Source organism: Camelus bactrianus, chromosome 10 (assembly GCF_048773025.1).
Source record: "Camelus bactrianus isolate YW-2024 breed Bactrian camel chromosome 10, ASM4877302v1, whole genome shotgun sequence".
In the NCBI taxonomy this organism is placed as follows: domain Eukaryota; kingdom Metazoa; phylum Chordata; class Mammalia; order Artiodactyla; family Camelidae; genus Camelus; species Camelus bactrianus.
The window spans coordinates 70,483,957-70,511,515 of record NC_133548.1 but is presented as its reverse complement, the minus strand read 5'-3'; the positions used below and the strand labels follow the sequence as shown (position 1 = coordinate 70,511,515).

At 40.6% G+C, this 27,559-nt stretch overlaps 2 protein-coding genes across 3 annotated transcripts in view; one reads left to right on the top strand and one right to left on the bottom strand.

Moving 5' to 3' along the window:
• PDGFD (platelet derived growth factor D) overlaps window positions 1-27,559 on the top strand; it is a 224,432-nt gene that overhangs the window by 94,935 nt on the left and 101,938 nt on the right. The gene's annotated exons all lie outside the window — the stretch shown is intronic.
• Window positions 16,897-21,555, bottom strand: DDI1 (DNA damage inducible 1 homolog 1). Its single transcript, XM_074372956.1, has one exon. The coding sequence runs from the start codon at window positions 20,291-20,293 to the stop codon at window positions 19,094-19,096; it is 1,200 nt and encodes a 399-aa protein (XP_074229057.1). The 5' UTR covers window positions 20,294-21,555; the 3' UTR covers window positions 16,897-19,093.

Genomic DNA, 27,559 nt, shown 5'->3' with positions numbered 1-27,559 from the left:
ATGTCTACGAGTGCGGTGAGTATATGTTTAACTTTATATGAAACCCTAAGCCACTTTCCGCAGCGGCTGCTTCTTTGTGTATTCCCAGCAAAAATGTATGAGACGATAGGTGTTCCACATCCTCGCCTGCACTCGGTGTTGTCAGCAGTTGACGCTGTATAATCACAGCCATTTTAGCAGATGTGCCTTGCTGTCTCATTGTGGTGTTCGTTTGCTTTCTTCTAGTGGCTAAGGATGTTGAGCATCTTTCCATGTGCTTTGGTACCACTCACACCTTTATGGGGAACTGTCTCTTCAGACCTAATGCCCAGTATGTATTGGGTTTTAGTTTTTCTTAGTATTAAATTGTAAAAGGTTTTCAATGTTATATATATGAATATTTCTCAGATATGTATTTTGCAAATAATCTCTCCCTGTCTGAAGTTTTTTGATTTCTTAAAGTGCTTTTTGGAAGAAGTTTCAATTTTGATGAGGCCAAATTTATCAATTCTGTTTACTTTTAGGGTTCACGCTTTTTTGTGCTCTATCTAAGAAATCTTTGCCTAATTTTTGTCATGAAAATTTTCTCTTAGGTTTCCTTCTTGAATTTTCATAGGTTTAACTTAAGGTCAGTGATCCATTTTGAGTTAAAAAAAAATTTGTGTAGCATATGGATGCCTTATTGTTCCAGTACCATTTGTTGAAAAGGCAGGTCTTTCTGCGTTGGATCACTTTGACATCTGTGTTGAAAAATCCACTGGCCGTGTATGTAAGGATCTATTTCTGGGCTCTCTGTCGTGTTCTATGGATCAATGTGGCTGCCTTGATTGATCAGACCATCTTGATGACTGCAGCTTTGTCATCAGTCTTGAAATGGGATATTCTGAGACTTCCAGTTTTGTTTTTCTTTTTCAAAATTTAGCTTTTGTAGACCCTTTGTTTTCTGTATAAATTGTAGAATCAGATCATCAATTTTGACCCACAAAAAAATTCCTGCTGGGTTTGGATTGAAATTACTTTGATTCTATATATCAAATTATTACAGATGACATCTTAACAGTATTGGATCTTCCAGTATTTAAATGTTCTTATCAGTGTTGTGCAGTTTTCTGCGTACAAATCTTACACACATTTTGTTAGATTTATACATAAGAACTTCATGGTTTTTGATAATATTGAGAAGTTTTAAACTCAATTTCTAAGTGTTCATTAGTACGTAAAATGTAGTTGACATTTGTATGGAATAGTAGTTTTAAGGTTTTTATTAAACTTTATTTAAACTTTTTATTTTTGAATAAATATGGAAAGAAATCATTGCTTTAAAAGGCAATTTTTGATGAATTTTCTTAGAAGTAGCTGTCATGCTATAGAGGGAAAAATATTTTTGCTCAAGTATATAATATTTATAATACCACTCAAAAATATGTTTTACTTTAATCCATAATTAATTAGAAGAACCTGAGTGGTAGTAATATTAGAGACTGTGACTTCTCTGAGCCTTAAATTCTCCTTCTGTAGAAGGGAACAGTTCTTTCTCCCCAGGATTTCGTGAGATTAAATGCAGAGCACTTAGTATGGCTTTTGGTGCACAGTCAGCATTCAACAAAAGTCAGTTTTCTTCACTTTCCTTAGCTTGTTGAAGGCTGTGTAAGTTTCCCAGGTCTGCTTTATTAAATTACCACAAATTGAGGGGCTTAAAACAACAGGAATGTAGTCTCACAGCTCTGAGGGCAGAAGCCTGAAAGCAAGGTGTGATCAGGGCTGGTTCCTTTCAGGAACTGGGACGGAGAGTCCATTCCAGGCCCCTCTCTGGGCTTCTGGTGGCTGCCACCATCCCTGCTTGGCATTTCTTAGCGTGTAGCCATGTCACCCCAGTGACTGCCTGCATCCTCACGTGGACTTCCCCTCTCTGTCTCTGTGTCCCCGATCTTCCTCTCCTTTCTCTTACAAGGATACCAGTCCTTAAATTTGGGGCCCACCCTGAATCCAGGGTGACATAATCCCAAGATCGTTAACATAATTACATCTGCAAAGACCCCGTTTCCAAATAAGGTCACACTTACAGCTACAGGAGGTTAGGATCTGAACATCTCTCTTGGGGACACTATTCAACTCACTGCGCATGTCCAGACAAAACGTGACAGTGCAGATAAAGCCACCGCGCCGTATTCAATATTCTGTCATCTGTAACGCAGGGGAAGAATATAGGAAAATGCAACTGGGACATTTGATGGATTTATATTTGTAGATAATCTGACACGTGTATGGATTACTTCATCCCTCTTTCCCAGTCTACATTTAAAAAATCTTAACTGTTTGATAGACTTGTGCAGGTAAAGACAAACAACAATCAGTTTGGGGTAAAGAGGGGTTTTGCCAGTTTTATATCAGATTACAGATTCAGCTTTTAACTTGGCGTTTGAGGCGGATAGTCGGGCTCTGCTTCTTGACTTGCGGTTTTTATTAGGCATTTTTGTTTCCTTTTTCAGTTTTATTATGTAGAATTATTAGTTCGACTGCACATACACATTATATTGCATGTAAATACATATTTAGTACACTGCAATTTTTTTCGTTTACATACATGTGCTGATCATTGTTTCTAAGATCAGATTAGAGCTTTAGCTTTTTAAACTTACATGGTTATCAAAGGAAGAAAGCCAACCACAAAATAAGAATCAACAGAATGCGGTAAAGGACCTAATGCATAAAGGACAGTCACATGTGCTCACACATATTCAAGAAATCAGTCATCTAAGTTATAAGTAAGTTGGCATATTATTTTAAAAGGCAAAAAAAAATAGAAATTACTCTCAGGGTTTTTATTTGTGTGTGTGTGTGTGTGTGTGTGTGTGTGTGTGTGTGTGTTTTCTTAGGAAGGAAGTACGTCCAAATGAAGAGAGCAAGTGAGAGAGAGGCGGTTGCTATGGCAACGGAGCTGTTACCTTTGTGCTCGGTAGTAATTTCTGTAGCACAGAGTCCCTGCGGTCGGCACCTCCGAAGGACTCAAACTCAGGAAATAACACGTCAGCAGCTATGATGTCACTGTAGTAAAAAATCTGGAAAAGTTACTCCAAGTAAACAGATATTTTAAACCGGTCACATTCATAGTGTATTTAAGATTTTAATAGTACAGCTCTGACTCATTAAACCTTTCTGTTCATTCTTCAAATAATGATTTTTTTTTTTTAACTGTCACTGCTAAAGATCGATATTCACCAGGTAGCTCCAGCTGTGGGCCAGGCACTGTATTACTGCTTAAACATGTTACTTCGATTCATTGAAACACACTTGAGTTAGAAGTGTTACTAGTTCTGTTTACGCATAAGGGAGCCAAAGCTCAGGGGGTTAAGGAACTTTCTTCATTTATTCTTCCAACAAATATTTATTAAGTCAGCCGCCAGACTAAATGTCAAACATATAGCAAGGAGTGAGAAAGGGCTGGAAACTGACAGAGCCAGAATCCAAACCCACGTCTGTGATTCCAGCGTCTACGTTCTTCCCGGTAAATTCTTGCTGCTGAATCTGACTTTGCTCTCCAGACTGTTAACGTGTGTGTGTGTGTGTGTGTGTGTGTGTGTGTGTGTGTGTGTGTGTGTGTGTGTGTGTGTGTGTGTGTGTGCGTGTGTGTGTATGTGTGTGTACCACATATATAGCATATGCGATGTAAATCTAAACATAAATGTTATTTATAGGTTAAATAACATTTGCATATGTGAATCCCTTGTAATGAATTCTTTGAAGTGAGTTGCTGTTTTGTGTTACAGCAGGGTAATGCATGCTTTTCCCCTGCTAGGAAATTCGCTTTTGAACGTAATATGACATTTGCATAAAAGCCACCACCAGTGGTAACAGGGAGTGTGCGTATTAAACATTTTTAATTAAAATAAACTCTTATGTGTCAGATGCTATTTGCATAATGTATTCTAAGTGATAGATACTGTTGATCTTAATTTAAAGTTAAGAGATGGGGCTTAGGGATGTTAAGGAACTTGCTGTGCCTGAGGCCTGGCCCCCCTCTTGCTTTGGTCCCCCTGTGGCATCTCCTCCTCTCTGGGATTCTTGCCCGGTACCCCTACTGTCTTGGCTCTCTCTCACCATTCCTGCGGTTTCTTTTTGCATTTTAACTGACTCTGGTATCTCCCACCTAAAACCAAATCAGCACTGTTCCTTTGTCCTTGCATTGTCCTCTGGAAGCGCTCTGTTGCTCCTCCCCTGGACTAAAAACAGTTAGCAGACATTCTCTACATTTGCTGTCACTACCTTCCCCTCTCCTGTGTCTTAAACTTGTCGCTCCCTTCCTACTCTCAGTGTCTAACTTTGCCAGTCTGATGTTACCAGTGATACCTCATTGCCCCTGTGTTTAATCTCTTTCTAATATGATTGTATATGCTTTTTATCCGTGTTTCATATGTACCTTTGTGTTTTCCACTCAAGATTTTTTTGGTCTGTTTTTTTGTTATGGTTGCTCTGTTTCTTTTAACTTATCACATATTTAGTGGGGAAAATAGATTATTTCGTCACTTTTGACCAGCGTCAGGTAGAAGTAAGGAGTTAGAGCATCACCAGTGAAGGCATTCGTGTATGTGGGGGTGAGGACACCGAACACCCAGACTGCGAAGGGTGCAGTGCAGATGCGCAGCTGTCGTTTCCCCAGAACTTTATTTCCCAGAAACATGAAGCTTTCCTCCTCCTTCCCAGTCTTTCTTTCCCAATAGTCAAAATCCATCTGTGAAGGAAACGTGTAATCCAGGTACGGCAGTGTTGGCTGTGCAGTGTTTGATGCAGAGCTCTGGGGACACTCCGTCTGCCTCCTGGTGGTGTTGGCGTGGTGGACATCGTGGGCTTCCAGCAAGTTGACCTCACGAAAAGCAACACGCCGCTTCTTTTGCTGGCCTCTGCTGCTGTGTCTGTAATTCCTACGTCTTCTACCTCCCTAAAGGGTCTCTGCTCTGCCCCTGGCTGTATGTGGGTCTGTTTCTCTCTGTTCTATGGCAAAATCCCATTATAACCAAGACTGCCCTGCAATTTGGAAGCTTCAGAAGAGGGGGACATTGTTCCAAGCAATTTTATAGATTCATCAAATTTTACACTGAGCATGTGTTGTTTTGTGTCTCAGCACCGTATCTGGCTTGATTTTTCTGGGTTAGGCAAGTATTTCTAAACCCTGCTCTGTTGAGTATGTTTCTTGTTCCATTATAAACTATATTCCAAATAACTGATGTGGTTCAAAAGTTTCATTTTTATGTGTATGCAATTGGTTTTATAGATGACTGCAATTACATTCACGGATGTAACTAATTTTATCTTCAATTTATACCTATTACAGCCGTTTAACACATTTCCATAGGAATAGCATACCGATCTGGAACATTTTTTATGGTAAGCTAATTATATTCTAGAAGCTTTTGGGCAACTATTAAATTTCTGCAGGAATGAATTACCATCTCACTTAAACTGAGTAAATAAAATGATCACAGCTTTTAAAATGCAGATATTTGAAAGACAGACACAAAGAAGAGTTCCGTTTCAGTTATTTTGCCTAGTGTTTATGCCTAACTATCTAAAGTACAGACAGAACAAAATAATGTCTCCTTGGAGGAAAATTATACATTATAAATGGACTCTAAGCTTCTTAGTATTCTTTCTGAAAACTCTTACAATACAAAAAGGACACATATTTTTCTTTAAAGGTATCATTAGGAACTCAAGTTAGGTTGTTGTCTTTCTTCAGTGGACTGAGGTTGTTAAGAGAAGTTCACTCTTCCTCGTTTCTTAATAAGAAAGTATTTGTTCAATTAAATCGTAAGTATATAAACCAAATAATGGGGAAAGTATGAGTTAAAAATCATTGCATGGAAAATCTCAGTTGAGACCTACATTCTATCTCATAAATTACTTTACTGTGCCTCTGACAGTGAATAGAACATAGAAATTCTGTGCTAGATGTAGTTAGAATGAAGATCCCACAGGATAGGGATGTAGATTAAAAAAGAAAGAAGAAAAGATCTCTGATTATTTTTTCAGTAGCCTACCCAGGGCATTTCATACAAAAGCAGTCTGTTCCACCAGCCCAGTGTGGATCCGGCTACCAGTTTGGAAGCGGGTTCCTGATAACTTTGAGAATCAATGTGATTGACACTAGAAAAAGAAACAACTCTCTCAGCTTGCTCATGTCAGCCACGTTGCGTTAGCCCTAGTTGGATAGAAAAGAACAAGCAAATAAACAAACAAGAAGAACCCCCACATAGTCTTTTTGATTCCTACCGCAATTCACTCAATAGCCATTTGCCGCGCACCTGCTACAGCCCCACTAGGGAATTCCGAAGCTTCCAGCTGGTCAATAATTCATGGATATTTGTTATGTCTCATTATTAAAGATCTAAATATCACTTAAGAAGTAAAGAAAGGGCTTTCCAGCAGTAAAGTCTTCAGTTTCATGCAAAATTCCTGATGGTAAGATTAATAAAATAAGCTCAAAAGAGCTCTTCTTTCCTTAAAGAGTTCCAGTAATCAGACTAAGGAAGGTCTTGCTGGATTTCTGCTGGGTTCTGTTTATTGTTGGCATCAGAACTGGGAGGTCGGGCCGCACAATACTTTGAAATTAACATTGTAATTATAATGTAACCATAGGCTTCAACCATAGAAAGAAACCAAGTACCTATACACGCTTCAAGGTGGAGATATTATGCTAAGTGAAAGAAACGGACACAGAAGTTTGTATATTGTATGATTCTATTTAAATGAAATAGCCAGAATAAATCCATAGAGACAGAACACACTGGTGGCAGAGGCGAGGAGGAGGGCAGAAGGTAGAGCAACTGCTGAACGTGTGCAAGCTTTCCTTGTGGAGCGATGAAACGGTGTCATTGTTGTGGAACTAGATAGAGGTGGTGGTGGCATCTCATTGTGACTGTACTTAACTGCCACTAAATTCTCTTAAAAATAATTAATTTCCTGTTAATGAATTTTACCTCAATAAAAAAGGTGGTACTAAAAATGTTTTTTAAGAGGAAGGGTATGGCTCAGTAGTAGAGCGTGTGCTTAGCATGCATGAGGTCACAGGTTCAATCCCCTGTCCCTCCATCAAAAATAAAAAAAACCCTAATTACCTCCCCCCCAAAAAATGTTTTTTAAATTTTTTGAAAAATCCAAAGATAAGCACTTCGCTACTTATGTATTTTTACTATATTGATTACATTCTATAGGTAAAACAGTACTGTTTGTCATATCTGGCAAGCATTTTTATTCAATAAATGTCAGCATTAAAACTATTTGAGAAACTGTGTGATCACTGGTTTTTTTCCCCCCATGGGAATCACCATCCTACTCTTTAAGATTTTCACCTGGAATCTTTCGTATCTGATTGTGTTATCTCGCTGTATAATTGACTGCCTTGAAATTTAAATCTTACCGGGAAAGTCTATATTCGTTTCCACTTAAGTGGTTACTGTGAGGTTGGAAGCTTGCACTTGGAACAACTCCCAAGGTGGAATCATTTTTGTAAATCCATCTACATGCTGGGTTTCCTCTTCCACATCGTTAATGAAGGTGTCAACTAGAAAGGTCACTAACAGCCATGCCTACGGCACCCCACTGGTCCTTTGAGTAGAGTTTGATATATTGCCTCTAAAAATTGCCCTGTCCTTGTCAACCAATTCTCAGTTCATGTTGGGGGCCTTGTGGTCAATACAATTAAAGTAATTTGTTCTTGTTTTACGGTAGGGAGATGCTACTGTGACACTGGCAATACTGGGTACCTAACTTCCTTAGCTACTACTGGGCACTGGTGCCGGCAGCATTTCTGTTTAATTACTGTGCTCATTCTTGACAATGGTTTCTGTAATAATGGAGGGCTGATTTTTCCTTTCTGGATCACCTTGTGCTGGCTCTTTCTTTTCTTGGCTGTAATCTGTAGACTGTTTCAATGTTCATTAGTACCTTTGAAGGCCTGAGGAGGTAACAAGGGCAAGCTCAACTTCTGTTTGTTTTGTCTGGCTAGCAGCCTATTCTCAGTCTCAAAAAGGCTCTGGGGGGATGCGGGTGAGGATTGTTGGTGGTGAGTTAGATGGGCGTGCAGTTTATCCATCCCTAGGAGCTTTCCTCCCCTGACATCAACACCTAGTTGCAGTCACAGTCTTAGAGTTGGGAGGGTGCCTGGTGTGACCCACTGCACCCATTTTTCTCACCAGGGGTGAGCACTGCTGGGGATTTGGGAGGAACAGGCGTTTGTCTTACAGGATTATTCCATAAAGGACATGGAGCACCTTGGACCTACAGTTCTGAATGGCTCGAGTCACTTGGACAACCCAAAGCACCTCACACCTTTGTGGGTGCCCTCGAGTGGAGCACATTCACACCTTGTCACTTGACGTAGTAGCAAACTCTGGCCCAGAGAGGTTTGGTGTCTTGCATCAAGGTATGTGTCCAGTAAGTGGCAAAAACTGGCGCTAGACTATTTACAATAGCCAAGACATGGAAATAACCTAAATGTCCATTGACCAATGACTGGATAAAGAAGCTTTGGTATATATTTATACAATGGAATACTATTCAGCCATAAAAAATGATAAAATAATGCCTTTTGCAGCAACATGGATGGACCTGGTGATTGTCATTCTAAGTGAAGTAAGCCAGAAAGAGAAGGAAAAATACCATATGATGTAACTCATATGTGGAATCTAAAAAAAAAAAAAAATGAATGAACTTATATATAAAACAGAAACTGACTCACAGACATAGAATACAGACTTGTGGTTGCCAGGGGGAAGGGGGGTGGGAAGGGATAAACTGGGAATTCGAGATCTGCAGATACTGACTGGTATGTATAAAATAGATAAACAAGTTTATACTATATAACACAGGGAAATATATTTGATACCTTGTAGTGGCTTATGGTGAAAAAATATGAAAATGAATGTATGTATGTTCATGTATGACTGAAGCATTGTGCTGTACACCAGAAATTGACAAAACATTGTAAACTGACTGTACCTCAATAAAAAAAAAAAATTGTTGCGAGAACTAAAACGCCCACCTTCCCTATCCAGTGGTTCCTGCTGAGCAACTTGCTTATGCTCTAAAATGACTATTTCATACCTTCTCCCTACTTCTCAATCCTTCAACACTCCCTCCTTCATCTTACCCGTAACTGGTGCCCTCGCTTCTCATTTCACTGGGAAAATAGGAGATAGAGGAGAAGCAGTTCATCTTCGCACCATCAGGTCCACCAGCCTGCCTGCCTTGACCCCAGTGTGCTCTCCCTGCCTTCCCATCACAAGCAGTGAACTCTCCACTCCTGTCTGAGGACCGGTCCTTCCCTCGTGTGCCAGGGCTGTGCTTTTTTTTTTTTTTTAACACATTTATTATGGTGTGGTTCCTGTTCAGTAAACTACACATATTTCAGATGTACAATTTGATGAATTTTGATAGATGTCTACACCCGGTAAAGCACCACCACGACCAGGACAGCTAACATTTCCACCACTCCCCGAGAGGTCCATCTTTCAAACTCTCAATTTATCCCTTCCCACCCCCATAACCGCCTGGAAACCACGAGTTTGTTCTCTATGTCCGTGAGTCTATTTCTGTTTTGTAGATAAGTTCATTTGTGTCCTTTTTTAAAAGATTCCACATATGAGCGATCTCATATGGTATTTTTCTTTCTCTTTCTGGCTCACTTCACTGAGAATGACTGACAGGCTCCAAGGACTGTGCCTCTTGACCTACCCTTGTTCTCTCTTGCTTCTTTAGTTCCTCCCTCCCACTGGGTCATCCTCAGTTACCTTCCTAGAAAGGAAATACCCTCCTGGCCCCTTCATCTGCTCTGGTGTTTCTTTGCTTCCCTGGAGGAACTCTTTCCAAAGAGAACTGGCAGTCCTCGCTCTCCCTGCTCTGCTCCAACTAACTGGTCAACCTCCTCAGGCTAAGATTTCTTTACCCAGCACGCCCACAAAGTCACTCTTGTCCATAACCAACAGCCTCCACCTTCCAAATCTGGTCACGCGTCCCCAGCCCTCTTCCTAACCTCCCAGCAGTCCTGGACACAGCGATCACACCCTTCTTCAAGAAACCTTTTCTTCGTCTGGCTTCGTGGATGTGATTTTATTTATTTTCCTCCCATGTTCTTAATTTTTCTTAGGCTTCTTTGCTGGCCACCCCCCGTCTCCCTGCTCAGACCGTAGATACTGGACTTCTCAAGGGCCAAGTCCTGAGCTCTTCTGTTTTAAACAAAGCAAACAGAGAAAAGTATAAAAAAATAAACCAAATGTCTTCTCTTGCTTAAAACCCCTTAAATGGCTTCCCACAACATCTGGAATGAAATCCAGAGCCTTTGTTCAGACTATGAGGCCTTGCGTGTTGAACCCTTTCTGGATTATTCCCTCATTCACCCGAAACATTGACCTTTTTGCTCTTCCTTGGCACTCCTGGTTTGTTTCTGTTTTACGGCCTTGGTCTTGGCTGTCCAGATCTTCTCAAGAGTCCAAGCGTCCCTCTCTCTTGACATCTAGGCTTCTCCTCAGGTACCGTCTCGTCGGAAAGCCCTGCTCTGTCCATTTTAGCTGAAGTTGCACACACTTTTCCATTGCTCTCTGTTCCGTCCTGATACTTTACTCTTACTCACAGGATGTCTCTCTACTTGACATCGTAGACGTTTATCGAGAAGTAATACGGTAGAGGGGTTGAATGCATCAACTCTGGATCCCAAGTTCTTAGATGCAGCCATTTACTGTGACCATGGACAACTGACTTAACCTCTCTCTTCCTCAGTGTCCTAACCTCTAAAACGGAGATATTGTTTAATAACTACAGATGGTTAAAAAGATAAAGTGGCTTAAAATGTATAATGTGCCTAAGAGAAATGGCTCATGGAAGAAGTGCTATGTAAATGACGGCATCATCATTATTATATTTTATTATCATTTGAAACCTCCATTGGAAAATAAGCTTCAAGGGGACAACTCTTTTGTCATTGTTGGTACCACTGTTTTTGTAACTCCTAAAGCCATACCAGCACCTGGGACTCAGCATTGTGGACTCTTGACTAGTCATTCAATGAACAAATGGATAACTTGCAGCCTGTTGGACTTACCTGTCAGCATACTTTCACGTTATATTTGTGTGGCCTGAGAACAAGGTAGCTTTGAGAACGGCAGCAAAGGATGATAGTCTTTCGGGAGCTAAAAGTGACGTGGGGTACTTATAAAACACACACATTTGCCTGGCCGTGAGTAGGGTTTTGGTGGCCTGCCAGTGAGACTGGTTTCCACTTCCGTGGACACTGTAGAGAGAACAAGAAGGTATAAAATGTTTGAGGTGAACTCAGAGTCAGAACAGTGAGCAGTTAGTTAAAAATATGAGTTTTGTTCATTTGAGGAGGAAGATAACAGAAAGATAACTGTGACAGGTTTAGAATCAGAGTTCTAGTGTTTAGCCTGACCTGTCTGTTTCTGTGATCTTGTAAATGTTCTCGAGCAATTTGTCCCTTAATATGTTCTATTTAGAGTTGTTTTTTTCTACCTACCTAGTTGGTCAGATTCCTCTGGGTCAGCAAGTTATCCTCAAGATGAAGACAGGGCCTCCTAGAAACAGAGCTTTTGAATGCCTGTGCTTTTTAGAGTAGCTAATAAAGTTATTAAAATACAACTATATAATTCAGAAAATGTTCCTAGAAGAGAAACCCTGCCAGCTTTGCACTGATGAGACATTACCATATGGAGTCCAGAAATCTCTGTAGTCCTCTCAGAAATGTGTGCTCCATTTGTTCGTTTATGTCTTGGTAGAGTAAAGTAAGCCAGTGCCTCTTCAGCACTATCAAAATTATAGCAGACTCACCTTGGCTGTGAACTCACCATTGTGGCCAACTATAAACGAACAGAATTTAATCCGTCCTCTTCACCTGTGCTTCATGGCATCTCAACTAGAGGATGTGAATCACTAACCTGTTCTGTGAACTTGGCTGCCAAGGTTTTTAGACGTCACAAATATGGAAATTTATAATGCGGATGTTAAACAACTTGAAACTCCCACACGTGCCTTTGTAGCACTTGGCTACAACCTGAAATACGTTTCAGTGGTTTTTCAAAACAAGAAAGCATTTAGTAGTGTATACTCACTGTTCTTTGGAAATTTTGCTCAATCGCTTTTAAAAAATTAATTAACCTGGATCACTGAGACTGGGTGGATGGCATGGAAAGGTTTTTGCATTTTTTATAAAACTTAAACAGACTTCCTAGTTACGGAGCACTTAAAGAAAAGGAGCAAGCTCTGGTTCCGTTTCTCGTATTAACGGAGACATTTTCTGATCAGACACTTGAGAATTGTTATATAAGAAAGCTTTGACAGTGGAAGCCTAGCCATATGGCACATAAACTCCTCTAGCTTATGGAATATCAATGAGATTGTTTTCTGTCAGTTACTGCCTAGGAGGCTGAGTGATGGCAGTTGGCGGTGTTTGAGCAGAGAATATCTCTGTTTCTGTTTTACTCTAACTGCCCATCTGTTGCTTTTATCTTTATGCAGTTATTTCTGATGGAACGAAGCTTAAAGCACTGGTTCCAGTCTATGTATGTAATTTTTTTCTTAATCTTGTTTATTTCTAAATTCTTGATAATATGGGCAGGAAGGGAAGCTACTAGACATTGAATTGAAGTCATTAAACACTGAATTGAAGTCATTAAACACTGAATTGAAGTCATTAAACACTGAATTGCATTGGTTCAGCTGACAACCAAAGTTGCCTTATACATGTTTCTGATGTTCCACTGATGCCGTCAGCTTTTTTGTGCCGCCCTTGTTGCACGTTGTATTGTCCTTTTGGTGGCAACGGTAAAGGTCTCACTTTGCCATTTTGCTTTTCTTCAAATTATTTGGCACCCTGGATGTTAGTGGCTGACCTGTTTCTCCTTAGAACCTTCTCGACCTCTGCATGGCAGCATCAGATCTCATCATGCTCCTTCTTCTTACCTCCCAGCCCCCCAGCACTGTTCAGTAGCTTTCTACTGAAGAATCATGGGCCCTCAACTAGATGCTCAGCAAAGCTGCTGCTTCTAGGCATCATTTGCAGCCTATGAGCACAAGTCTTTACCCAAAATCTGCTTGTCTTTCACTGCTTCCCATTGTACAGACCTGCCTTCTATCCTGTTCACTACATCTGGACCTTCAATAGCACTGTGATAGTTAAACAAAACCTGGAGGTAACATTATTATCATTTGTATTTCTTACTGAAGTTTTTTCCTGCTCCTTTGTTCAGATACTCCCTTAAAAACTCCAAACCTAGGATTTACTTGCGGAGACTTAGAGTAAGGATGGAGATAGGCTAAATCTAACTGTTAAAAAAAAAAAAAAAAAAAAAAAAAGGTATAATTTAGTTTTATCAGTGCTTCTCCAAGATAATCTAAATTCATAGATAATTTACATAGCTATTTTGATTATATGATGCCCCTGAATTCTGAGGTCAGTTTCTACTCATTTTGTTTTTTTCAGTTGCATAAACATATGCCATTGCCTGGGACTGAGGGAGTTGCCGGGACACTGAGCTCTCAGTTTTAAAATGAGGACAAGTCCCAGGCAAACCAGGGTGATTTGGCCACTGCAAATACTAGTTAAACTGCTCTTAGTGTGGGACAACTGGCAACTCCAGCAGACTAAAAGCATGTTAAGGATTTCCTTCTTGAATCACATACACTTAGATCTGTACATATAAATATCAGCCATGCTCTTAAACCAGAACATGTTTATTCTAATTACACAAAGATAATCTTACTCTATAGATGTGATTCAGTTTTACCTTACAAATTTTTATATAAAAACCAGTCAAATAAAAAGCCACACTTCTTCTATGTCCACGTATTAATAACAATGGAACTTTGTCCACCTATTCATCCACATAATCTCTCTTTATTAAATAGGTACTGTTTGCCTCACATCAAATGCTAAAGACTAAAGCTGTAATTATGAACAAGATTATAATCACTCCAGAAATCCCAGCACTTACTAGATTTTTATTGGTAATTCTGGACCCCATTCTAGGCTTTCTAATTGCCAAAATATTTATATAACTGCCATGTGGGTTGGTATCTTGTCCATGAGATTCCCCTGTTCTCTGGTTCCCTGGAATTTAAATATGTGACAAATGTTCCATCAGACTGACTCATCTCTGGTAGATAATTTCTTCTGCCTGTACTGCTGGTTGTTCATCCATTGTATAAGCCCCAAACTGTTTCAAGCAAAGTGTTTGTTTACAGTTGCTGAACAGCGCTCCAAGGGTAAGCCCATAATAGGAAACACGAGCAGGGCCAGAAGGAGACCAGAAGTTTCCCCTTCAAGTTTAGCCTGAGAATCAGCCATGTGCTAACTCTAGTTCTCTTAGTTGGGTCATCTCAAAGGGACCCTGAATGATTCATCCTTGAGGAGGGGACATTCTCCTAACTGGCTGCACTCAGAGTACCAGCTGAGCACCAGAAGACTCTTCCCACATCAAGGAAACCCCCCTCTAAAATGGTGCCTGGCATACAGTAGGTGCTCCATAAAACTTTGCACAGTGGATTCTGTTCCATTGCAATTAGCAACTCAGATGGGGAGCAGGGGTTCATTCCCCTGAACTCATATCATGTATTTCATGATTCAGCACTGAATTAAATACTATTTCTGAATTATTTATTTTGTACTTTTTCTAGTTCCTCTAATGGGACTTTTAAACTTTTTTAAAGGCTATGACTATAACTTATATTTCCTTATCATGGCATAGGACAATGACAAGGCTCATGGAAAAATAAATTGAATTTTTAGTGACATCAGTGAATGCAAAACACTAATACATTTTGACCAATAGACTAATTGAATCCCTAGACATGACATGAGTTTGAAAAGGGGAACATGTGAATTAATGTAATTTTAAACTGATTTTTCTTTGTCTCAAGGGGTCCTTATAGTAAAGTGACAGCAGAGTAAGATTTTAGAATGGTGATTGATGTTGTAGGATAAGAATTTGATGTATTTAAGCGATGATTTAACCTAGAATAGGCTTAAATTGGTCACTGTCATCTATTTTAATTGGAGACAGCTGCAGTGTATCAATTAACAGTAGGAAAATGCACGCTTCACTCTTATCTGGACCACAACCCCCATGTTGCCTTCTATGGACTTCAACATAGGAGGAATTTACTTTGTAATTTTTCTAGTGATGTTTTTAAAATAAACCTTACTCATTAGAAGTGTTTTCACTTTTACATAACTTGCCAGTGATGGATGAAGTATCGTGGAAGGGAAGCCAGTCCTTCATCTCAGCCCAGTCCCCACCCACTTGATGAAACACTCCTTCCGCCGAGAGAGAATTGGTTAAAAGCAACCCAGAATTCTGTAGTTCTTTCCCCTCTTCCTCCTTCACTTCTCTTTAGCTTTGTTCCTCTTCCTTGACTTTCCAGGATCTTGTTCACCTCAAAGAATAACTATATAACATGTTAGCATCGATTAATATCTTCATCAACAGTTAACTGGTGTGAATCCCAGATGACTCATCATTTACTCAAGTGTTTCTTTATGGAATGTTGGATGTCAGCAAATGACCCTCCGAAAGAAGTACAATGTTCTCGTAAAAAGGCAACATTTAGTACTTGCAGCTAAGATGAAGTCGTACAAAATATCGATTTGCCTTTTTCTTTGAGGGGAGTGGATTTTCTTCTAGAAGCAAGAGAAATCTTGAACCAATATTTTAAGAAAGAAGTTAAGATTGTATGAAAGCTCTGCTAATCTCAGATGTTATCCGTCTTCCAGTTTAACTGTGGCAGAATGCGTTGCTGCAACCTTCAAATGCATGCTTATTAACAACAGTGATTTTCTTTTAGGTGAGATGGGTATCTAAATGATCATTGGTGAAACCAAGGGTTTAATGGAATTTTAAAATGGTTTGTTATTTTAAACAGGTGAGGTCTGTTTCATCACGTGGTCTATTTTATCGTGATTTCTAATAGGAAGAAAGAAAATGAAAAGTTGTTCGTCGTTTTCCAGGTAGTGAATTCCCGAGAGTAGATACTTGTAAGTTGTGTGTATATTAGCAACTTGAACTTTAGGAGCAGAGTGTGCTGTGCTGTTTTTGTTTGTTTGTTTCCTAGCATCAATGATGGTCATTTTAGACATATTGAAAGTACATTTTACTGGCTTGCTTATTTATTTTAAAAATAACCCCCTGATTAAAATTAATTTCTTCATTTGCACCAACACAGTACTGATTGCATGTCTCCCTGGTTTGTTCTTAGTTGGTTATAAGACTTTCTCCTGCCCCTACCAGGTTGTAATTATCCTGAGGTCTGGAACTGTACCTTATTCATTTTTATGCTTATAAAAGCCTGACTCGGTGCTTATGAAATCGTTTGTGTTCAATAAATAATTGTAGAGTCTATTTTGATTACTGCTACTCTGATGCCATTTTAACTGGTAATGTTTTGGTAGTCTCCATAAAATAACTTTGTAACAGTTTTGCGCCAGCATCTAGAGTTGAAATGTATCAGGCAAAGAAGGTTATGTATTAGAAAAAATGTGGCATTTTAAATCAGAAAGACTTGAATCAGGATCCGGTAGGTCAGTCAATATTTTTAAAATTTTGGATCAGGATACCTTGGGTACAATTAGTGGAACATGTCTAAAATATTTTAAAATAATAAAATATAACTTTTTAAAGAACTAAACTAGAAAATAATCTAACATTTCATAATACTTAAAGAATTTTTTCATTGCTTAATTAATTCACACTGCTTATTGATTTTTCTTTGAGATCACTGCTTTTCAGTTCAATAAAAGTATGTTTCATTTACCAATCCACTCACTTAAGTAATATTTTTAGAAGCTGGAATGTGTCCAAAGGAACGTGACAGGAATTTTTAGCTGAGTCCAGACTTATCCAGTGAGGAACAGTTAAAGAATCTGGTGAAAGTCTGCAAAAGAGACTATGTTAGGTGACATTGATTTCATATAATAGAAGGATTGTCTCATGCCAGAGAAATTAAATGTATTCATAACAAAAGGAAGAATGGAGACCAACTTATTGGAAGTTATGGAATAACAGAGTTCAACTCAAAATAAGAAATAAAGAATTATAACCGAGACTAGTCCTGAAATATCATAGCTACGTTAGAAGTGATGTTCCTGAGAAGTGAGAGTGAGTGTGGTCAAATTTGAAGTGATATAAAGTGTCCATTTAAAGGTTTGGTGATTTTTGGCTGGCTGTTACGGATTAAGTATCCTGATACACCATATACTGAACCTTTAGTTGAGATGCCCCATGTGACATATGCAAATGAGATTTTTTTTTTTTTTTTGGCATAAATGGCCCTGAAAGCTGAGTCCAGCAAAAAATACTGAGGAGTTTGTTTATTTTCATTTGTGAAGGAATCCATGCATTTATCAGGCCAGTTCCCATCTTTTGCAGGCATTTAATTGCTTATCCCTGGCTTTACTCTGAATTTCTTCCTTCATTTTGTCAATTACTTTTGTCCCCTGGAAACAGTAGAAGAAAAGAAGTCTGCCATTGGTCACTTTAAGCAGCTCTACTGGATGTAAGCCTCGGTGCAAATATAGACCAAGCTGGGGAAATAATATGAGCCTAGGAACACCTAATACGGAAGAAATACCGGGAGGTGAACCGATGATGGCTGGTATGGGGTGGGGGGTGACTCTATAGAAACAGAATGTCAAGTCTTAACCTAGAAGCAGACCAAGAAAGGCATATGGTAATGAGACGGGAGGATTTTTTTTTTTTCCCGTAGTTTTTGGGAATGCTTTGGGTGGCTTTAGATCCTGTTGGGAAAACAGATAAAGGACATCCTAGTTCATAATGTCATCTTAGTTCCTGAAAATGGCCCTCCCCTTCGAAACAGCTTTCGGAGAAATCTGAGTTGTACTGTAGATGAACTGGCTTGCCTGACTAACACAGAGCTAAAATCAGAACATACTTTTTTTTTTTTTTTTTTTTTTTTACTTTAAATCCAGTGTTCTAGCACTAGTCTTGATGGATTACTGCCCTGAAACATTTTCTCTGAGTCTGACGGCCTCAGGCAGCAGAACCTTTTCTCAGGTGTTGTAGCCACAAGATTGTAATTAAGTCTGGGACCTTGCATTTCTCACTATCAGAAGTGATGGAGAGTAAGCTTTGTCAGCATGGACCATAGCACTGAATGAGGCCTTAGAGATCTCCTCCCGAATTCTTCAGATGTTATTTTAAAATTGAAACCCTTTGTTCAAGCAATATTTATGCAGCAGCTTAATACAGAAAGCAGGACCAGAAAGACTATTTGGGGACCTGGACTACTGCCTGCCTTTACCTCCCAGTCCTGCTCCAGTACAACCACTAGGCTCCCAAGAAGCATGATATTAGAAAAAATAATAAAATAAATCTACTTGATTGCTTTTCTTTTACAACCAGAGATTCTATGAATGGAGAGAAGAGAGGAAATTATTTTAGGACACCCTAGAAGAAATAAAATCAACTTCCTCAAGTATGGCAGAAAGAGTCTTTTTAGGAGTGGATTACAGTGAGCGTGACTTCAGGGGAGTCCAGAAGAAGGGAAGATGTAAAATCTGAGGAAACTGGCCCTTATTCTGTCCAAAACAGACATTTGTCAGTATTAATCAAGGCAAGAATGTGATTGACCAAGCATTGCTAATACCTTTACTAAAGAAAACAGAATCTGTGCAAGTAAACACATTTCTCTGAAATTGCTAGTGCTGATTTAAAATAATTCTGTGTGGGTGCATTGCAGCATCTGTCGCAGTGGCTTTTTTCCCAGGGAATTCTGCAAAACAGCCACAGGTTTGGACAAACCACCCTCTAACCTCATAGGACAGTGTGTCTAAAGAGGCTGGTTTTCCTTTCGTGGGTTATTTGGAAATCACTTGGGGAGCCTTCCCAGGGCAAGGTTCAGTGGGTTTTGGGTAAGGGACACGGAGGGGCCAAGAACAAGCCATCACAATTCACGCAGTGACGGCTCTGAGAACTTAGTGCCAAGGCCAGGTTCACTTGGTACTGATGTTTTTAATGATTACATTGCCAGTGAGCTCATGCCTTATAATTTCCTGAAACCCGAGACTCCCTCAAGGTGGTGGCATATATAACCTGTCTCAACGCTTTCTTCGTCCTGAATCCATGGCTGAGTGTTTCTTAGTGTCCGCTGCTTCCTTGTCTGAAGACTCTTCTCGCCCAGTTCCACTTACCAGCTTCGTAAAGGGAGGTAGCTCGCCCTCGGGAAGAAAGTAAGTCTGTGTGCCAGTGGTGCCGATCACCAGCACGTTTTTCTTCAGGTCGATGGAACACTGATGTGTCCTGAGCATGTCGAGCCCCAGAAGCATGTCCATGGGCTGCTCCTCCAGTATAGAGAAAGAGCACTGTAAGAAATCGCCTTCGATCTGGATCTGAGCCAGATGAACCCGGCCGATGATCCTCTGCGTGCCCACGCCTTTAGCAATGCCGGCCCATCGTCGGTCCACGAGCCGCATTATGTTACATCTCTCCGCACAAGCTTGGCTCATGATGGTCATCTGGGCGCCCGAGTCCACGAAGGCCTTCAGAGGATGTCCGTTCACTTTGCAGCTGATGTAGAGCATGGCCACCTGTCCGAAGCTCTCCGGAGCCGCTTCCATCGCTATGTTCATGTTTTCCTCGATGTTCTGCTGCCGGATTTCTTCCTCTATTTTGGCCTGAGCTTCCAAATCGAATGGGTCGGCAGAATAGAGGCGAAGTCGCTCTTGCTCTCTCAGCGCCCGTTCCCTCTGCTGCTCCATCAGGACCTGAGAAAAGGTCTCCAGGTTTCCGCTGAGCAGGGCTTCGGCCAAGGTGGGGTTGCGCTCCTTCAGCAGGGACAGGTCGTGCGGGTTGGAGAGGAGCATGCTTCGGATCAGGGCCGGGCTGTCCAGCCCCTGCGCCGACGTCGCCTTCCCGCCGGAGCCCAGGCCGCGGGCCCGCTGCGCCGGCTTTGCGCGCTGGTGCTGGTGCTGGTGCTGGTGATGCTGGTGCCGGGGGCTGGACGTGCCCGGCACGGCGGTGCCGGGGAAGTCCGTTTGAGGCAGGCTGGCGGTCCGCCCCGCGTCCTCCTTCTGCAGTAGAACCACCATGTCGCCGTCTTTGAGGCCGTAGGAGCCCAGGGAGCAGTGACCGTCGGTGAGGAGCCGCTCCATGTAGATGACCTGGAGCTCCTCGGCGGGGATGCCAGACTCGAGCTCACAGAGGGCACGGAAGTTGTGGAGCTCGAAGTCGGGGCTGACCTGGAGGGAGAAGGTGGCCTCGGAGAGGTCCCTGCGCACACAGTACACAGTGAGCAGCATGGCACGGGCCCCGCCGGGCCGGGTGGGTGGAGGGCATTGGGCTGCGCGCTGGCGGCCTGCAGCTGGTCCCCGCTGGTGGCTCGGCTGCTCCTCACGACTGGGTGTCTTCTTTTAGGTGCATTCACCTCTCAGAGAGGCACAGCCACGCACCGGGCTGGGGGCCGCCTGCCAGGCTCGGTGCCCGCTGCTCGGCCTCTTGGAACCTTGAGGGCGCGCGTCGTGTTCCAGAGTCCACTGGTGCGTGCGCTGCTCGGAGCTGAGAATGTCCGTCGCCATAGGAACAAAGTCCCTCGAGCCCCCATTGGGTTCCAAGGCTGGCCCCCCGAAGCCTGTTTAACCCATGGTCTGAAAAAGATCGTTTCCGCTCTAACTGAACAACATACTAACATTCATTTTGTTCCTTTGAGAATTGGATGCCGTGTGCTTTTACTTATCCCGCAAACAGTGAGTGCTTGTTTCCTACAGGGCAAGTGTCAGGCTGTGTGCTTAGTATAAGAGAGAGGTCAGACCTGGATCTCGCACGCCGGGGAGGGACTGATGGAAAATGGGGAAATCACGAAGCTGGAGGTAAGCACTTTTGCAAAGACGTGTTCAGCACACTGGGAGATCCGACAGGACAGAGGACGTGTCTTTAGGGAGGAGACAGGTGATGCTGAAGGCTGAGGGTGTTCCATGTGAAAAGTGGTGAGGGTCACTCCTGACAAAAAAGAATTACTTGTATGTGCAAATAAAGAATTCGTGACAAGTCCTATTATGTCCAGAGAAATGTCAGACAGTAAATGTAATAGGAGAAACTTGCCTATGAGTTTGAGTGGCAGGATGTGAAGCTGGAGAAAAATGATTGGAGCCAATTTATAGGGAGTTTGTAGATGAACCCAAGGAATTTAAATATTATCAATCATCAAGAATCATCAAGAGGAGAGAGAAAAGAGAAAAAAAGAAAGAGGGAAGGAAACGGGAAAGATCTGAAGCAGGTCCTTGTGATGTTTGTTTTGTTTAACTGATTTAAGAAAGAGGTTTCTTGCAACATACGGAAGATGTGTGAGGTAACAGAAGGGTCAGGTACAGGCTCTCTCAGTGGCTCAAAGAGGGAGCTGTTGCGAGAAAATGAAAACCTACGAAGCAGTGGGGAATAGTGTTTCTTGACTAGAATGGACAGGATTTTTTTTCCCACTGGATGTGGGGAGTGCAGAACAAGCCACGGAGGGTCCCTAAGACCGGAGACTGGTTGGAAATAGGCGATTACCTTGGATGGGTGAGTGAGAGGACCAGCTGGGCATCAGTCCTGTAGTGAAGTGCATGGTGAGTGCCACACTGGAGGCCGATATGCCTCCCTCCCTGACCCTAGGGCACAGCCCCCACCCCTTACCAGAGTGGAGGCTCACAGGACAAGGGTAAAGTGGAAAGTGGTCCTTCAGGGCAAATGGAGATGAGGTAGACATCCTGGAGTGCCCGTCTTGTTTTGCTTTGCCTTGTTTTATATCACAGTGTGTTTTGTCCTGTAAAGCGCTCAAGCTTTCTTAGCTTCGTCTTCCCATGTATGTTCTTCTTATGACCCAAAAGATAGTCAACATCTTCTGCCTCGTCCCCTCTCCTTATTTCAGATTTTGTCAGAAGTCCTGCATCAGTACGTAGAGAAGGATCTTGCATCAGCCTGAAGAATTCCTTTGGGGGCTCCTGGTTCTCATGTGTCTGTCTCAGAGGGAAAACAGTATCTCAGTTATTGCTCTGATTATCATAGTGTTTCATACTCGTATTCATTTACCCTGGAAATGCTGACTGACTGCCCAGTGTGTGTGAAGCTCGAGCTAAGTTTCGGGGATACACGTGAATAATGGGAAATACAGGCTTTGTCCTTAAAGGAGCTCACAGTCTAAAACAGAGGATGCACATACACACACAAATTGGAAGGTTAAGAAAGTACCACCGAAGCTGGCAGAACGTGGGAGAAATTAGTCGTATCTGCAGAACAGATACAGAATATGGAGAGGGCTGTTGGGCAGGGAAGCCTCCCTGAAAGTGTTAGAGAGAGAAGTCAGCTGCGTGGGGGTGGCCAGAGTGGAGAACTAAGGCAGAGAAGACGGCGTGGCTTGGAATCTTTAACTAGAAAGGCAGCACTTCATGATAAGGAGAATTTTGTAAAAAAAAAAAAAAAAAAAATTAAGGGGGGAAAACCTTACCTGTTTCTACAGGAAGATTGTGAATTATTTAGAACTATCTTTCACTTGATGGTTTCTCCTGAGTTTGGGAATAACTGTAATGTAAGGCCTGTCGTATGCAAATTACTCTGCTAAGGAGCAGCTGGGAACGTTGGTGTTCCTTCCACCCGACCCCAACCAGCTTTGGACAGTGGTTCTTCAAATCTTAGTAAGTCAGGGAGATAACACTAGGGTTTGGGTTTTGTTTTTTTTTTTTGAAAAACAGTGGATAAAATCATCTTTGTAGAACAAGATTTTTTTTTTTTTTTTTTTGTGGAGGGGTAGAGGGGAGCAAGCAAGAATTCAGGATTCACAAAGCAGCTAACATCCTTTTTCATCAATGCCTTGATACTGAACATAATTGAGTTTTATGCAGTATGTTTTAGGATCTTGTTGTGATTCTTTACTTTTGGTGGCATTTTGCATTTGTGTGCTTTTTACTATTTCACCCTGTACTGAGAACGCACAATGGAAAGCAGAGAGGCTCAAGGTCTGGCCAGTTAACTGTCATCATTCCACAGATCCCAGGATGTCAGGATTGGTGGGCAGCCTTCAGATTCTCCAGTCCAGCCACCCATCCAGCCCGTAAACCTCTGTTGCAAAGCAGCCTGGAGTCTGAAAAGATAAACCCAGCCTCCTGGGGGTGTTTAGTCCTTCAGTTATTGCTGGATTCTTTCATTTTACTCAGCATTCCTGGTGATTCAAATACCACATGTGTAATTCTCTTACCTGAAAATTTTAATTAAAAGCCTCTTCTGATTCTGTAATAAACTTGGGGATCATTGGGAGTAGATCAAAATAATCCACCATGTAAAATGGTCTTGTACCATAAATCCTTATTGCACAGATCACTTAGAAATGGGAGACCTGAATTATCTAGGTGTGTGAATCTGGGTAACTGAAGGTTACTGCAGCTTTCCTTCAGGAGGTTTGTGAAGTATGTTCCCTTACTTTTCTTCCCTGGCAAGTACAATGTTAGGAACATAATTGAATCTTTTCTTTGATAAGTAAGACTCCTGCAAGGTCTCAGGGCTATCGCTCAGAAATATCAGTTCTCATTGTAAAGTCTAAATACCCAGAAAATAGAAAAGATGACACTGATTTCATCCTGGCCGAGTAAATAACCCCAAAGTTATTTCTTGCAGTAAATCCACAATGCTACTTTTTATAATTGGCTTCTTTATAAAAACTTAATGTGGAAAAAAAAAAAACAATAGGGCTGCATAAATGTTATTATGTAGCATATACAATAATTAAACGACATTAAGCAAATATATTAACTTGCTGTATTTTGATTCCTTCCTTTAAACACATGCCTGGTATCACTTTAAAGTGTAACTGAGGCTTATTAAGCATTTAAATTATCACTTCAGATTTTCAGTGCAATTGAGGGGAAGATACAGAATTTTTAAAGCTTTATTCACATAGGTTAAACACCTAATTTTTTCACTGTTTTTCTTTTTGCAGTACAGTATGTTGAATCAGAATTCTCACTAATGAATAACATTTATTTTTTCAGACAGTTAATTATTTAAGACACATTAAAATACTCTAATGGAAGTTCGAGCTTCTATTAGTTTGTTTGGAGGTTTCCTCTATACAAAAAGATTTAGTATTGCTTATCTTTGACGCTTAAAGCCCATGATAAGACCTCTTAAATAAATATGTACATATGTAATTGAAGAAACTTACAAGACCTGAGAATTGAGTCTGTATCAGCCTGATGAGAACTCAGCTAGTGGTTTTTCTTCATTGAAAGAAAAGTAGGTAATCTGGTCAGAAGACCCACACATGGGTGCACACGTGCGCGTGCGCACACATGCCTGGAGAGACAGTGTAAGTGCACAGTCAGGACATGTTTTCAGTTACTCTGAGAATGCATTTGAAAGAATGTACTTTCCAGCAGGGAGCATTTTTATCATGCCTTTATTTAGTACTTTATTTTATGGATTATTGTTTTAGCATTTAATAGGAAAAAAGATGCATTTTAAGTTATATTTTGCATGTTAAGAACGATACAATATCTTGATAAGTTTCAGTGTTTTCCAAATATGTACTTTCCAAATCTAAATATACGTGTGTGTGTGTGTTTATTCATCTTTAAGAAAGTCTGCTGCTGTGATTTTGTGCTTTGTGGTCCCTTCCAGTGTCTTAAGAATATAAAAAGCCTTCTGATCTGTGAGGTGCACACTTGTTTATTGAAAGGTTGAAGATGACTTATAATTTGTGAGAGAGACATTTATAGATTAAATATAGTGTAACAAATGAAAAACAGGATAAAAATAATTTATGACCTTGTAGGCTGATAGCTGCTTGTTTTTTAACTCTCAGTGTACCATAGATAAGGGATGTTTTCATTTTCCTATTCTTGCTGTGGGGAGAATAACCACATAACACAAAATAGTATTAAGAATAATAATAGGATTACAGCAATATATTTTTTGAACCAGCTTCTGAAGTGCTGGAAATAAAAGCAAAAATAAATGGGATCTAATTAAACTTAAAAGCTTTTGCACCGCTAAGGATACCATCAACAAAATGAAAAGACAACCTACAGAATGGGAGAAAATATTTGCAAATGATGTGACTGACAAGGGACTAATTTCCAAAATACACAAACAGCTTATACACCTTAATATCAAAGAAACAAGCAACCCAATCCAAAAATGGGCAGAAGATCTAAACAAGCAATTCTCCAGTGAAGACATACAAGTGGCTAATAGGCACATGATAAAATGCTCAGCATCGCTAATTGTCAGAGAAATGCAGATCAAAACTATAGTGAGGTATCACCTCACACCAGCCAGAATGGCCATCATTCAAAAGTCCACAAATGATAAATGCTGGAGAGTGTGTGGATAAAAGGGGACCCTCCTACACTGTTGGTGGAATGCAGTTTGGTGCAGCCACTATGGAGGACAGTATGGCGGTTTCTTAAAAAACTGAAAATAGACTTACCATGTGATCCAGCAATCCACTCCTAGGCAAATATCTGGAGAAAAATAAAATTCAAAAAGACACATGCACCCAAATGTTCATAGCAGCACTATTTACAATAGCCAAGACATGGAAACAACCCAAATGTCCATCAACAGATGACTGGATAAAGAAGATGTGGTAATGTACACAATGGAACACTACTCAGCCATAAAAAAGAATAAAATAATGCCATTTGCAGCAATATGGATGGACCTGCAGATTGTCATTCTAAGTGAAGTGGGCTGGAAAGAGAAAGAAAAATACCATTTGACATCATTTATATGAGGAATCTAAGAAATAATAACTAATAATGGGGACACGAACTAATTATTATTTTGATTTCTTGAATATGTATAAGCACATCTGACTGTCCTTTATGGTTGGATTACGGCATTCTGTTGATTCTTATTTTGTAGTTGGCTTTATTCCTTTCATGACTATGTAAGCTTAAAATGCTAAAGATCTAATCTAATAATTAGTACATATCTGTAAACTGGAAAAAAAAGTGGGCAGTATACGGTGTATATGTATTTACATGCAGTATAATGTGTGTGTGTAGTCAAACTGTAATAATTCCACCTAATAAAACTGAAAAAGGAGGAGAAAAAAAGAATGATAATAGGGTCTTATGTTTTGAATTCAACTGTGATTGAGGAAAATCATTCAAACCCTTTTTTACTGTTTACTCTTTTATAGTGACTTGTAGTCAACTCAACTCAAAAACGGTCACTATAGTTTAGAAATGCCAGTGACATCTATTTATAAGTTTAGGTACACTTTAATAGTTCTAATTTACTTGTGTTTTTTGTACTTTTCTGCTTGGTCCTTCCTGTAAAGTCAGTCCTAGTGGGAAACCAGTGGAAGTGTCTCGGCTTGGTCCAATTAGTTACCCAAAAATTATGTATATTTGGAAAGTTACAGATTTGTTTAGTTTCTACCATTTGAAGATGAGCTCAGAAATATGTTAGTAATTTCTTATAGTAAATATTTAATGACCAATTCCTATGAGCAAGTCAGTGGCCTGGAGGCTTTGAGGACAGAAACATGAATGGAAGTCACTTTCCTCCAAAGAAGAAGATATGGAGGCCAGAGAAGACTCATGCACTTGGAGTTATTTCATGCAATAGAAATAGCAGGAGTCATGATAGATGTGTAAATAAAATTCTGTGCTTGCTTAGAGGAGATAAGGTGACTTGCTTGGATGGGGGGGTACAGGGAGTGGATAGGACTTTGCTGAAAACTCACTGGTCAAAGTGCCATTGAGTTCAGCCTGGACGTATGATTTCGCACAGCGAATTAAATTTTACCTGAGTTGTAGCAACAGTCCTTTTCTTGAAGCATCATACCACGGACTTGATTCCTTTCTCCTCTCACACACACATATACAATTTACTGTTTATTTTCTTCCCGTGTAGGTGTTATTACCAAATGGATGCAGTAGGATGGTAGGACTAGGGCAGGGAGGGGATAATAGTCTAGCCTTCTTAAAAAGGGCCCGGATTGAAATCTGTCTAGGCCTTTCTCTCAGATCACCTTCATCTGCTTTACAGTTAGTGACGATTCCTTCAAGACTTTGGTGTTGCATGGCCTGTCAATCTCAGCTCGTGTTCCTCTCCAGCCTGTGGAGATATTTTATTGGGAATGTATAGAAGATGCATCATAAATTTCTGAAACTCCTTGTACACACTTTTAATATGAATGTATATGATTAATGGAGATCATATTTTAATTTTAAAGGTGTTGATGGTACCACGCACATAATACAATGCAAGACTTTCTAAAAGTGACCAGTTTTTTGCATTGTTCACATAGATTCACTTCTGACATACGAGATACATGACGCAGGGTACAGACCTAGCACACAGTCTGCCCAAATAGGCTGGATCTGATGATCCCTCCAGCCGCCAGTCATGCCGTCCCAAAGGCTAGTTATATGGCAAGTCACTTCACTTATGGTGACACTCTGAGTCACACTGAGTGGATGTATGTTTCCTGATAGGGCAGAGGTACATGGAAAAGATATCAAATTACTAAGGAAGCCATTGGACCACAACTGCATGGTCATTTGGATATTCTGTGAATTATATGC

Bases quoted from the DNA above. Each gene is read 5' to 3' on its own strand.
- DDI1 (XM_074372956.1), bottom strand. From the start codon at position 20,293: ATGCTGCTCACTGTGTACTGTGTGCGCAGGGACCTCTCCGAGGCCACC.